Source organism: Salmo salar, chromosome ssa14 (assembly GCF_905237065.1).
Source record: "Salmo salar chromosome ssa14, Ssal_v3.1, whole genome shotgun sequence".
In the NCBI taxonomy this organism is placed as follows: domain Eukaryota; kingdom Metazoa; phylum Chordata; class Actinopteri; order Salmoniformes; family Salmonidae; genus Salmo; species Salmo salar.
Window position 1 is genome coordinate 34,341,806 of NC_059455.1, and position 13,370 is coordinate 34,355,175.

At 42.7% G+C, this 13,370-nt stretch overlaps 2 protein-coding genes across 2 annotated transcripts; both read left to right on the forward strand.

The window, feature by feature from the left end:
* The first annotated feature begins 352 nt into the window (after positions 1 to 352).
* On the forward strand, positions 353 to 9,053 carry myadmb (myeloid associated differentiation marker b). Its single transcript, XM_014140690.2, has 2 exons — positions 353 to 490; positions 6,579 to 9,053. The coding sequence occupies exon 2, from the start codon at positions 6,711 to 6,713 to the stop codon at positions 7,587 to 7,589; it is 879 nt and encodes a 292-aa protein (XP_013996165.2). The 5' UTR covers positions 353 to 490; positions 6,579 to 6,710; the 3' UTR covers positions 7,590 to 9,053.
* A 132-nt stretch (positions 9,054 to 9,185) lies between these two features.
* On the forward strand, positions 9,186 to 12,527 carry ftr66 (finTRIM family, member 66). Its single transcript, XM_014140689.2, has 6 exons — positions 9,186 to 9,819; positions 10,617 to 10,712; positions 10,875 to 11,108; positions 11,219 to 11,378; positions 11,502 to 11,561; positions 11,733 to 12,527. The coding sequence occupies exons 1-6, from the start codon at positions 9,226 to 9,228 to the stop codon at positions 12,260 to 12,262; spliced, it is 1,674 nt and encodes a 557-aa protein (XP_013996164.1). The 5' UTR covers positions 9,186 to 9,225; the 3' UTR covers positions 12,263 to 12,527.
* The last annotated feature ends 843 nt before the right edge of the window (positions 12,528 to 13,370 follow it).

Genomic DNA, 13,370 nt, shown 5'->3' on the forward strand with positions numbered 1-13,370 from the left:
ATGTGAGCAACAAAAAAAAGAATAGTAGTACATGCAAAATGATGTATTATCTTGGTAGCCTAGCCAATGATGACATCGTTCTGTAGCCCTCACCACTCTATCTTATCCCATAGTAGGACGTTGCTGCTTTAAATTGGAACCATTACGCCAAATTAAACAATAATAACCAAATGACAATCAATTAAATTAATTAAACTAATTATTTAATTGACATTATTTCATTAATTTATATCAGGTTGTTAATATAAAGATTATTCATCTAAATGGAGGAGGGTGGATTGGGATGACGCGCAGTAGAAATATGTGGAAATAACGCTTGAGACATTTCATACCTAATTTGGTTGCAATGGGCGGGAAGCTGGGGGGAGGGTTTTCTCTGACTATGAATGTGTTAAATTCAGGACTAGGATGGCTACCAGTGTAAATTCCTATTCGATTAGAGATCCTGAGAGAGAACGAAGGATTTTGCAGTCCCAAAACTAACGAAAAGGTAATACCTTTTTGTTTCAGAGTTATATTTGAGATTGTGTAATATAATACTGGTCTATCCGAGAGTTAGCGTAGTTTTTATACATGTTGTCTAGAAACAGTTGAAACTTGGCCTACCTGCATGCTTTTCTATAGTTTTAACACAGTCTATTGAAAATAATCATTTTCACCGTGAGCGCTGGAAATTAAACATCACTTTTGCACGGGATCCAGTAAATTGTCTATTATTAGCAGTATTTAGGACACAAGATAGGATAGTCAAGAAAATAACTGCTGCGGTGTTGTAAAACTTGTTTTGCATTGAAATGTTTTTGCTTTCTATGAATGACTTGATGGTTGATACAGTAAATTTTTTTGTAACACTGAGAAACTCCAGTGCACGGCACAATTTGCACTTCACGCATCACCTCGGACTGTGGTTGTCAATGACCAACCATAATAACGGGAGGATAACGGTAGGCAACAGCTGCCAGAATAACGGGGAAGTTGTAAACCTATTTTATCTGACTCTTTTGAATATGAGGGCTCTGATATACACTACATGACCAAAAGTATGTAGACACATGCTCGTCGAACATCACATTCCAAAATCATGGGCATTAATATGGAGTTGTCCCCCTTTGCTGCTATAAGAACCTCTACTCTTCTGGGAAGGTTTTCCACTAGATGTTGGAACATTGCTGTGGGGACTTGCTTCCATTCAGCCATGAGCATTAGTGAGGTCGAGCACTGATGTTGGGCGATTAGGCCTGGCTCGCACTCGGTGTTCCAATACATCCCAAAGGTGTTCGATGGGGCTGAGGTCAGGGCTCTGTGCAGGCCAGTCAAGTTCTTCCAGACCGATCTCGACAAACATTTCTGTATGGACCTCGCTTTGTGCACAGGGGGCATTTTCATGCTGAAACAGGAAAGGGCCTTCCCCAAACTGTTGCCATAAAATTGGAAGCACAGAATCGTCTAGAATGTCATTGTATGCTGTAGCGTTAAGATTTCCCTTCACTGGAACTAAGGGGCCTAGCTCGAACCTTGGAAAAACAGCCCCAGAACATTATTCCTCCACCAAGCTTTACAGTTGGCACTATGCATTGGGGCACATAGCGTCCTCCTTGCATCCGCCAAATCCAGATTCGTCCACCGGACTGCCAGACCATGTGTGATTCATCACTCCAGAGAACACATTTCCACTGCTCCAGAGTCCAATGGTGGCGAGCTTTACATCACTCCAGCCGACACTTGTCATTGCGCATGATGATGTTAAGCTTGTGTGCGGCTCCTTGGCCATGGAAACCCATTTCATGATGCTCTCGAAGTTCTTGTGGTGACGTTGCTTCCAGAGGAAGTTTGGAACTAGTGAGTGTTGCAATCGAGGACAGACAATTTTTATACGCTACGTGCTTCAGCAGTCCTGTTCTGTGAGCTTGTGTGGCCTATCACTTCGCGGCTGAGCCGTTGTTGCTCCTCGAAGTTTCCACTTCACAATAACAGCACTTAGTTGACTGGGGCAGGTCTAGCAGAGCAGAAATTTGACTAACTGACTTGTTGGAAAGTGGCATCCTATGAGAGTGCCACGTTGAAAGTCACTGAGCTCTTCAGTAAGGCCATTCTACTGCCAATATTTGTCTATGGAGATTGCATGGCTGTAAGCTCGATTTTATACACCTGTGCTGAGCACTTGTTGGCTGCTTTTCCTTCACTCTGGGGTCCAACTGATCCCAAATCATCTCAATTGGGTTGAGGTCGGGTGATTGTGGAGGCCAGGTAATATGATGCCGCACTACATCACTCTCCTTATTGCTCAAATAGCCCTTACACAGCCTGGAGGTGTGTTTGGTCATTGTCCTGTTGGAAAAACAAATGTTAGTCCCACTAAGCACAAACCAGATGAGATGGCGTATCACTGCAGAATGCTGTGGTAGCCATGCTGTGTAAGTGTGCATTGAATTCTAAATAAATCACTGACGGTGTCACCATCAGAGCACCATCACACCTCTTCCTCCATGCTTCATGGTGGGAATGACACCAAAAATCTCAAATTTGAACTCATCAGACCAAAGGACAGATTTCCACCGGTCTAATGTCCATTGCTCATATTTCTTGGCCCAAGCAAGTCTCTTCTTCTTATTGGTGTCATTTAGTAGTGGTTTCTTTGCTGCAATTCGAGCATGAAGGCCTGATTCACAGTCTCCTCTGAACAGTTGATGTTGAGATGTGTCCGTTACTTGAACTCTGTGAAGCATGTATTTGGGCTGCAATTTCTGAGGCTGATAACTCTAATAAACTTTACCTCTGCAGCAGAGGTAACTCGGTCTTCCTTTTCTGTGGTGGTCCTCGTGAGAGTCGGTTTCATCATAGCGCTTGATGGTTTTTGCAACTGCAAATGAAGAAACTTTCAAAGTTCTTGGAATTGGAATTTTGGAATTGGAATTTTCCGCATGGACTGACCTTTATATCTTGATGGGCTGTCGTTTCTCTTTACTTATTTGAGCTGTTCTTGCCATGTTATGGACTTGGTCTTTTACCAAATAGGGCTGTCTTCTGTGTACCAACTCTACCTTGTCACATCACAGCTGATTGGCTCAAACGCATTAAGAAGGAAATCAATTCCACAAATGAACTTTTAACAAGGCACACCTGTTAATTTAAATGCATTCCAGGTGACTACCTCATGAAGCTGGTTGAGAAATGCCAAGAATGTGCAAAGCTGTCATCAAGGCAAAGGGTGGCTACTTTGAAGAATCTAAAATATTAAATATATTTTGATTTGTTTAACACTTTCTTGGTTACTACATGATTCCATTTGGGTTATTTCATAGTTTTGATGTCTGCACTATTATTGTACAATGTAGAAAATAGTAAAAATAAAAACCCTGGAATGAGTAGGTGTCCAAACTTTTGACTAGTACTGTACTTTTGTTTGTGTGTGCATACATACATACATACATACATACATACATACATACATACATACATACATACAGTTGAAGTCGGAAGTTTACATACACTTAGGTTTGAGTCATTAAAACTAATTTTTCAACCACGCCAAAACTATAGTTTGTTAACAAGAAATTTGTGGAAAGTCTGTTAGGACATCTACTTTGCATGACACAAGTTATTTTTCCAACAACTGTTTACAGACAGATTATTTCACTAAAATTCACTGTATCACAATTCCAGTGGGTCAGAAGTTTACATACACTAAGTTGACTGTGCCTTTAAACAGCTTGGAAAATTCCATTAAATGATGTTATGGCTTTAGAAGCTTCTGATAGGCTAATTGACATAATTTGAGTCAATTGGAGGTGTACCTGTAGATGTATTTCAAGGCCTACCTTCAAACTCAGTGCCTCTTTGCTTGACATCATGGGAAAATCAAAAGAAATCTGCCAAGACCACAGAAAAAAATTGTAGACCTCCACAAGTCTGGTTAATCCTTGGGAGCAATTTCCAAACGCATGAAGGTATCACGTTCATCTGTACAAACAATAGTACGCAAGTATAAACAACGGGACCATGCAGTCGTTATACCGCTCAGGAAGAAGACGCGTTCTGTCTCCTAGAGCTGAACACACCTTGGTGCGAAAAGTGAAAATTAACCCCAGAACAACAGCAAAGGACCTTGTGAAGATGCTGGAGGAAACGGGTACAAAAGTATCTATATCCACAGTACAACGAGTCCTATATTGACATAAACCTGAAAGGCCGCTCAGCAAGGAAAAAGCCACTGCTCCAAAACCGCCATAAAAAAGCCAGACTACGGTTTGCAACTGCACATGGGGACAAAGATTGTACTTTTTGGAGAAATGTCCTCTGGTCTGATGAAACAGAAATAGAACCGTTTGGCCATAATGACCATCGTTATGTTTGGAGGAAAAGGGGGAGGCTTGCAAGCCAAAGAACACCATCCCAACTGTGAAGCACGGGGGTGGCAGCATCATGTTGTGGGGGTGCTTTGCTGCAGGAGGGACTGGTGCACTTCACAAAATAGATGGCATCATGAGGCAGGAAAATGATGTGGGTATATTAAAGTAACATCTCAAGACATCAGTCAGGAAGTTAAAGCTTGCTCGCAAATGGGTCTTCCAAATGGACAATGACCCCAAGCTTACTTCCAAAGTTGTGGCAAAATGGCTTAAGGACAGCAAAGTCAAGGTATTGGAGTTGCCATCACAAAGCCCTGACCTCAATCCTATAGAAATGTTGTGGGCAGAACTGAAAAGCATGTGTGAGCAAGGAGGCCTACAAACCTGATTCAGTAACACCAGCTCTGTCAGGAGGAATGGGTCACAATTCACCCAACTTATTGTGGGAAGCTTGTGGAAGGCTACCCAAAACGTTTGACCCAAGTTAAACAATTTAAAGGCAACGCTACCAAATACTAATTGAGTGTATGTAAACTTCTGACCCACTGGGAATGTGATGAAATAAATAAAAGCTGAAATAAATAATTCTCTCTACTCTTAATTCTGACATTTCACATTCTTAAAATAAAGTGGTGATCCTAACTGACCTAAGACAGGGAATTTTTACTAGGATTAAATGTCAGGGATTGTGAAACTGAGTTTAAATGTATTTGGCTAAGGTGTATGTAAACTTCCGACTTCAACTGTACATATACATACATATATTAGTGTATTTTGTGTGAATATAGTCTACTATTGATCAGAACACGTGGAAGCAAGTAGTTCCCCTTATTATCGCAGCTGAACTATGGAGCATGATAAAACATGTGAACATCTCCAGCCTGGGAGCCCATAGCTCTTTAACTGAATTATGGGTGAAATCGAGTTAACCATGTTGTCATAACAACGCTCGTGACCCTGGCTGCAAACAAACACTGAGCCTCCTCACCCTCAAGTGTGTGTGTGTGTGTGTGTGAGAGGGAGATAATTTGACTGTAATATCCTGTTTTCTCTCTTGTCCAGGCTGTGTGTGGGACTGTGAGTGTATCTCTAAAGGGAAGTCCCTCTGTTTGGATGATAATGTAGTCTTTTCCATGCCACCCCTTATAAGGTGGCTTTCCATGCAGGGACTTTATGGTCTTTTACCAATTTTCCTAACATTCAAGTAATGGTAGGGAGGGGATGGATTTTCCATTACTGCCTTCCATATGGTTTTCTAGTGTGTGTGAGAGAGAGGTAGAAGGGACTTGGCACCTTTGACTCAGTTTGCAGTTCGGCAGCAGTCTGCACATCTGGGATAAATCAACGAGTTGGAAAATCTTACGGGGAAGAGAAAGGGAGAATGACGGAGGGGCAGAGAGAGAGGGAGGGAGGGAGGGAGGTGACTCACTGCTCTGCTATTCATCATCCTGTTTAAAATGTGTCCTAAGGTTAAGGCACAGGGCTTTCCCCATTTTTAATTTTTTCTCCTCTTACTTCAGCTAGCCTTTTCTGCCTGACTGCTTTGGTCACTCTCACTTTGAGTTTGTCCATTTTTCAAATCTTAATTCATCTGTCTGTTTCCTCTCTTACTCTCTCCATATCCCTCCTCCAACTCTCTGTCCCCTGCTGTTTGAACAACTTATTTTATTAATGTAAACATGTGTCTCTGTTTATGAGTCCTTCAACAGTATGTAAACTGGGAACATGGACTCACTATTACTTGTGGGGGATAGTGGGAGGGAGCAGCCCTGAGTGTCTCTGGATGTTGGGACTGTTAGTGGATGAGGCCCTGCCGCAGAGGCTGATGACAAATTGGCTGAGAGGTCGGGTAGAGGTCTCAGCACCACGTCTGTCTGAAAGGGGGGGGTGAAGGAATGTCCAGGGACACTGACTCACAGAACAGGAATCCCTCAGCTGATAAAGCACTCTCACAGAGTATAAAACTGAAGAGAACCTATACTTTTGATTCTCCTTGTACAAGGTATCAAAATATGATTATTATTTTTTTTTACTTTCATGTTGAGATGGGAGATAATGACACATTGCTACTGTTGCCCTCATGAGTGCAAATATGATATCTCATCAAGAATGTACATTGAAAATCATAATGGAATCAATACTTGCTATGAGATCTTTTTTATATGAATGCATGCTGTCAATTTGTTCTTTGTTACTGAGAGCTGCTCTCTATTCTGTGTCTCCTTATAGATCCTTCTGCCACAGATACACAAAGAACTGTAGGCCTGGGGTATTTCGCAGAAACACCTACATCTCCAGCCAATTCAGCCCTTCACTTCAGTCTAACCCGTCCTAGTTGTCAAGTATCATCCATATCCCATCATGCCGATAGTGGTGGTGCACTCCAACCCCCTGTTCTGGGTGCGTTTGTGTGCTATGGTCTTCTCCTGTGTGGCTTTTGCTGTGACCATCCATGGGGCCGACCTCAAGCACGGTACAGGGGACTGGTTTGTGTTCTGCTGGGCCTTCAGCTTCGCTGGGACCCTGCTGGTTTTGCTGGTAGAGCTGTTTGGCCTGCAGACCCGTGCCCCCGTCTCCTGGAAAAACTTCCCCATCACCTTCGCCTGCTATGCCTCCCTGCTCTGCCTCTCCGCCTCAATCATCTTCCCCCTCTATTTCCTCAAGGGCCAGACCTCCCGCAACGAGACTCATAACTACCGCATCGTGGCCACCGTCTTCTCCTGCCTGGCCACCATCGCTTACATGAGTGAGGTGAGCATCAGCAAAGCCCGGCCAGGTGAGGTAGCAGGTTACATGACCACCGCCCCGGGTCTGCTGAAAGTGTGTGAAACCTTCGTGGCCTGCGTCATCTTTGTCTTCATCAGCGACCCAGTGTCCTACAACTCTCATGATGCACTGAGGTGGTGCCTGGCCGTCTACTGCATCTGTTTCATCCTGTCGGCGGCCATCATTGTGCTGTGTATCTGCGAGTGCACCGGCTGCCTGCCTTTCCCCTTCGCCCGCTTCCTGTCTGCCTACGCCCTACTGGCTGTCATCATGTACCTCTCCGCTACCATCGTCTGGCCCATTTTTACATTTGACAGAAAGCACTCTTCCTCCAGGCCCACTTTCTGTGGTAACAGTCAAGGGCTGTGTGCATGGGACAAGCAGATGGCTGTGGCTGTGCTCACTGCAGTCAACTTTGTGCTCTACCTGGCAGACCTGATCTACTCTGCCCGACTGGTGTTTATTACTGTGTGAGCAAAAGGTATAGAGGGGAAGAACGAGAAGAGGTAGTTGATTTTGAGTCGGATGGAAAAAGATATTGAGGAGTAGAGGTGAAGAAAGAGGGAGAAACAAAAACTGCTTACTGTATTTTGTGTCATTTATATATCAATGTTCAGCCATTAGTCACCTCCACACATAGAGAAAGACTAAATGATTTATTTCATGCAAAAGGAAAAGTCCTTACACAATGATGATTTTATGGACCCAATAACTATGATCAGATGGAACAGATCTTTTCTAAGTTTGAGCTCTGATTATCTGACACACACATAAATTCAGTATTCCAAAGACCGGATGGATCTGCTGAGTATGTTGACATTACTATAGATCATGTAAAGTCTTACAACTTTCAATGGTCTTTTAATAAGCATGACTTTTTACATTATGGAAAACTGTAGGTAGATTTTACAGAACAACTCACACCTTCCTAGTTTGTTTAAGATGAGTTACGAAGGGTTAAAAGTAATTCAATCAAACCCCTAAGTAATTCCAAGAAGCTTGGTACACTGCTCCAAATGTTTTCAAGACATGAAGTAGAACAAATTGTGTTTGAATTAATGTAAAGATATACTCTGTTAGTGTAGGTTTTTTACTAATTTTACATTCCTGTTTTTACCCTTTTTTTTTATATTTTCATATTCTGCCAAGCTACATGTCAGGAGTATATTGTATGTTGAAATAATATATGCATAAGGTAACTGAATTAAAACTCACTGTGTAATGAACACTTACTGTTTGACACTTATGTGTTTTGTTATAACCCGTTCTCTGTAGGCTATGGTGTCTCCAAAAACAACATCTTTGAATAAAAACAAAAAGGATAATGTATTATTCTTAATCTGTCCCATTGCTTTGTACTGCTGTAACAGTCTGCTCTTGTGAATGAGAATGTCCACTTTGTCATAGAGGGAGACATCCATTTGCTGCATCGTCTTCACTACTTCCTGTTGTTACTAAACATGACATGTTTTTTATTCCGCTGTGCCTGTTGAGACTGTGCATACCACATCAGTGTTATGGGAACATACAATCCAGTGTTCAGTAAAAGCAATGTGACAAATGATAGCAGGGTTTGTCAACTGGGGGCCCACGGGTCAAATTTTATTTGGCCCCCAAGTTTTCTGAGCAAACCCACACCAAATGTAAATGATTTGACATAAAGGACTAAAAACACCAGCAAATCAACTTCAACTGTTTTTAATTTTGGAAATCTGTTCCAAAATTATTTCCACATATAACAGAGCGAGTAATGTGATTGTATACACATGTAAGCTAAGTTTCAAATTATTATGTTTGAGTCAAATGTTATCTGTTTGGGCTTCTTCCAGGCAATTTACAGTCTGCGGCTGAATGTAGTTTATGATCCCTGAATTATAGCCTATGTATATCTGTCTTTGTCCTTGTTAATTGAACAAAATAAACTAACACTTAGGTGTTCTCAATCTCTCTATCTCTCTCAAAGGTGCGCGCGCACACACACACACCAAACTGCTGTGGGAGGTGTGGTTGTGGGTTGCTGCTTTGTATACAGTATGTACGTTTATAAAAGGGATGCCACAGGCGGCTCCAGAGAAGCTTATACAATCTCCCCCTGTCTCTGTGGTAGAGAATGGCACAAACAGGTCCTCGGGATAGAGAGCAATTGTGCTGCTCAATTTGTCTGGAGATACTGAAGGAGCCAGTAGCTCTCCCCTGTGGACACCGCTACTGTATGGGTTGTATCAGGGCCTGCTGGGGTGAAGACGACGACTCTTACATCTTCAGCTGTCCTCGGTGCAGACAGACCTTCACTCCAAGACCAATTCTGAAGAGAAACACCATTTTGGCTGAGATGGTGGAGAAACTGAATACAGGGGGACTCCAAGCTGCACCCTCTGGTCAACGCTGCCGGTATGCTGAAGCTGGAGATGTGGCGTGTGATATCTGCCTCGGTGGTCAGATCAAAGCCACCAGATCCTGCTTGGTGTGTCTGGCCTCTTACTGTGCAGCTCACCTCCACACTCACAACGAATCTCCTGCCCTTAAGAAGCATACCCTGGTTGAAGCCACCATGCCACTGCAGGGGCGGATCTGCTCTCATCACGATAGACTACTGGAGATCTACTGTCGTACTGATCAGCAGTGTGTCTGTCTGCTGTGTGTGATGGATGAACACAGGAGCCATGCTACCGTCTCAGCTGCAGCAGAAAGCACCAAGAAACGAGTAAGGACTGAAAAACAATCTCTTGTCCTTCAACCATAGTTGTTTAACCATGACAGAATATGTACATTTCTGAAAGTATGTTATGTGCATTAAGAATACTTATGCCCAATCCTATGACTGATAACTATAAGGAAGTGGTATGTTTGGTGCCTTATATACTGGGAGTGATTCATATAATTTGAACAATGTGAACATTTCCCTGATAATGATCAGAGTTGCGGCCATAAAATCTAAAGGTTAGAGGTACATTTCTATCAATAGAACTTCCTTTCCCATATTCAAATGTTAACTCTGTATCTGACACCTGCCTATATGTAACCAGGGATCTGAGGAAGGTATCCTATCCTGGATAAGGCGTGTCAGGTGCCTGTCATCGGTTCAGTCAGTTGCTTTGAATGTGGCACCATACACTATGCTTCCACATGCAAAACCTCTTCATCTCTTTTGACTATCTGACTGAGATGATGTGCAAATGTGTAACATGATTCTCTTAAGGGAAGTCTACATTTTCCCTTCATCCATAGCCTAGCTGTTACGGGTTATAGAATGTGTAGGTCATTTTATGACTCAATGTGTCCATTTTGAGTAGGCTTTTTTTCATTTGAGGAATGTAGAATGTAAAAAGGAAAAAAAAGTATGTATGTTGAGTGTTATGGAGACTAAACAACCTCACAGATTTCACCAGCTAAATATTCAATTTGATAAAGCGAACAACTCACCATAAGATCAATAGCCTGCTTATATGAGCCCCAAATATTTACTAAGATAGGCTTGTGGGTGTGTCCTTGTCCCTGCAGAGACAGCTGGGGAAGATGAGGAAGCAATCCAAACTGAGAATGCAAGCCAAAGAAAAGGAACTGCTGGATCTGAGACAGGCTCTGCAATCACTAAAGGTGATGCACTGTGGAGATCCGTAGAGCAATGGCAGCCACGGCCAAGTCCGAAGCGACTTTCAAGTATTAATAAGCTAATATTTTAGTGGATGGGGGAGGTTTTGGGAGTTTGTTCATACTTGGATAAATGTTATATATTGACCACACTCTGTCTCCCACTAGCACTCTGCACAGACAGCAGTGGAGGACAGCCAGAAGATCTTTACTGAGCTGATCTGCTCCGTAGAGAGAAGGTGCTGTGAGGTGAGAGAGCTGATCAGAGCCCAGGAGAAGACTGCAGTGAGCCAGACTGAAGGGCTCATACTGAGACTGGAGCAGGAGGTGGCTGAGCTGAGGAAGAAAGACTGTGAGCTGGAGCAGCTTTCACACACAGAGGATCATATCTATTTTCTACAGGTAGCATCACTGCTGCTCTGGCTTCGGTATAATTAAGGTGTCCAGTGTTTTTATTTATTTGTATCTTGTAATCCGTCCCACACTTTGTCTTCCTCTCTCCTGGATTCTAGAACTGCCAGTCAATCTCTAAATCGACTGAACTCACAGACACACCCAGAATCACAGTGGTTCCTCTGGTGGATTTTGGTCAAGTTCGAGCCTCGGTATCAGCACTCCAGAAGAGATTGGAGGACCTGTTCAAAGGGGAATGGCCCAAAATATCCAGGGCAGGTGAGACTGGACACTTTACTGTAATTCACTCTATATTGCATTAAAGCTGTTTTAAAAGTACCATTTTTTTTTCTTCTGTGGAACATTACTACTCATCACTGTCTAATCCGTATTCAACTGTAGCGGGCACAGTGAAACTCCTGCAGTGTCCAGAGCCCCGGATCAGACCAGAGTTCTTATACTGTAAGTCAGTTTCAACTCCATTAATAGCCAGAGCGCTATTATCCAAACTGAGCTCAGGGCTAAATCTGCATCGTGGCGGTGCTCTATGGATTCCATTCATCTTCTTGTTACCATTCCTTTCTTACAGTGTAGTACACTGACTCCTCCTTTCATACCCTTCTTTCCTCGTAGATTCCTGTCAGCTCACACTGGACCCCCGGACAGCCCACAGGGACCTGAGTGTGTCTGAGGAGAACAAGGTGGTGACAGTGAGGGCCAGGGACCACTCCTGCCTGGAGCACCCAGAGAGGTTTGATCACTGGAGCCAGGTGCTTTGTACTGAGGCCCTGTCAGGGCGCTGCTACTGGGAAGCCGAGTGGAGCGGGAGTGGCATCAACATGGCTGTGGCGTATAAAGAGATGACCAGGAGAGGAGAGGGCAATGACTCCCACTTTGGACGCAATGACAAGTCCTGGAGTTTGTTCTGTTCCAGAAAAGGTTGTACCATCTGGCACAATAACATGGCCACTAGAATACCCACTTCAACCTCCTCTAGGATAGGAGTATACCTGGATCACAGGGCAGGAAGTCTGTGTTTCTACAGCGTCTCTGACACAATGACCCTGCTCCATAGAGTCCAAACCACATTCACTCAGCCCCTCTATCTTGGCTTTGAGTTTATGTGTTTCGGAGTCTTCGTTAAATTGTGCCAGATGGAATGAAAGCGAAATAACAGCTGAGAGAAAGGCAGTAGCATGTGTGAAAATTTGTTTCATGGTGAAGTTAATAATTGATAGTCTCAGATATGTTGCTCACCCCGGTTTGTATTTGTTTATTACTGAAGAGTTAAAGTATAGTTTAGTAGTTTAGTTACTGTAGAGTTTATATAATTTGTATTTTGCTGGCAAAACAAAGTACAATAATTTCAATGCAAATTTTGCAAATACCTTCTTGTGAAGTGAAATTAAAAGAAAAGTCTATCCTGTTCCCCTATTCTCTAATCTGACTGTCATCACATCACCATTATGTTGATTTGAAATTGTGTCATATTAAGGGCAATATCAATAGCACTGACATTTGTGTTTTTTAAACACATTTATTATAGTATGTTTTTATCAAAAGTATCACAAGTAACCTCAGTGGCAACAGCACAGCAGTGCGCAAAAGTCCAGTCTGTTGCGAAGTACATTTTACATTTACATTTTAGTCATTTAGCAGACGCTCTTATCCAGAGTGACTTACAGTAGTGAATACATACATTTCATTTTCATTTCATGCATTTTTTTTGTTTTTGTACTGTGCCAGATGGAAATAGACAAATGTATGACAAATGTCATACTGTCTCTCACGCACACACACATGAACATGGCCGGAAGTTCCTTTTTCTTTGTTACACAGTAACCACACCTCCTGTAACTGCTGGTTGAACCAGGAAGTACAATATAATTCAGCAATTTTCACTATCAAAAGAAATCAATACGGTTCTCTCTCTCTCTGGCTGTTTCTCTCTGGCTGTTTCTCTCTCTCTCTCTCTCTCTGGCTGTTTCTCCTGTACTCTCTGAAATGGCACAGGCAGAGGAACTCATCTACCAGGATCAATTTCTCTGTCCAGTGTGTCTAGATGGACACAGTTACTGCATGCCAAGCTAACAACAAACACTGGAGAATGTTCCCTTAAGAGTCTCATTAGGTCCTTAACTAACGTTTTCATAGGAATGTTCCCGTGCAAGGAATGTTTCCAAGAGATCATTCCCTTAATGTCAAATAGAACCCACCCAGAACGTGGTTACCATGTTGTTATAGACCTGTTTAATGAACATTCATGTCCAG

Coding starts and splice junctions, on each gene's coding strand:
- ftr66 (XM_014140689.2), top strand. CDS start 9,226: ATGGCACAAACAGGTCCTCGGGATAGAGAGCAATTGTGCTGCTCAATT. Junction 9,820..10,616: donor CAGAAAGCACCAAGAAACGA/GTAAGGACTGAA, acceptor TTGTCCCTGCAG/AGACAGCTGGGGAAGATGAG. Junction 11,379..11,501: donor GCCCAAAATATCCAGGGCAG/GTGAGACTGGAC, acceptor ATTCAACTGTAG/CGGGCACAGTGAAACTCCTG.
- myadmb (XM_014140690.2), top strand. CDS start 6,711: ATGCCGATAGTGGTGGTGCACTCCAACCCCCTGTTCTGGGTGCGTTTG.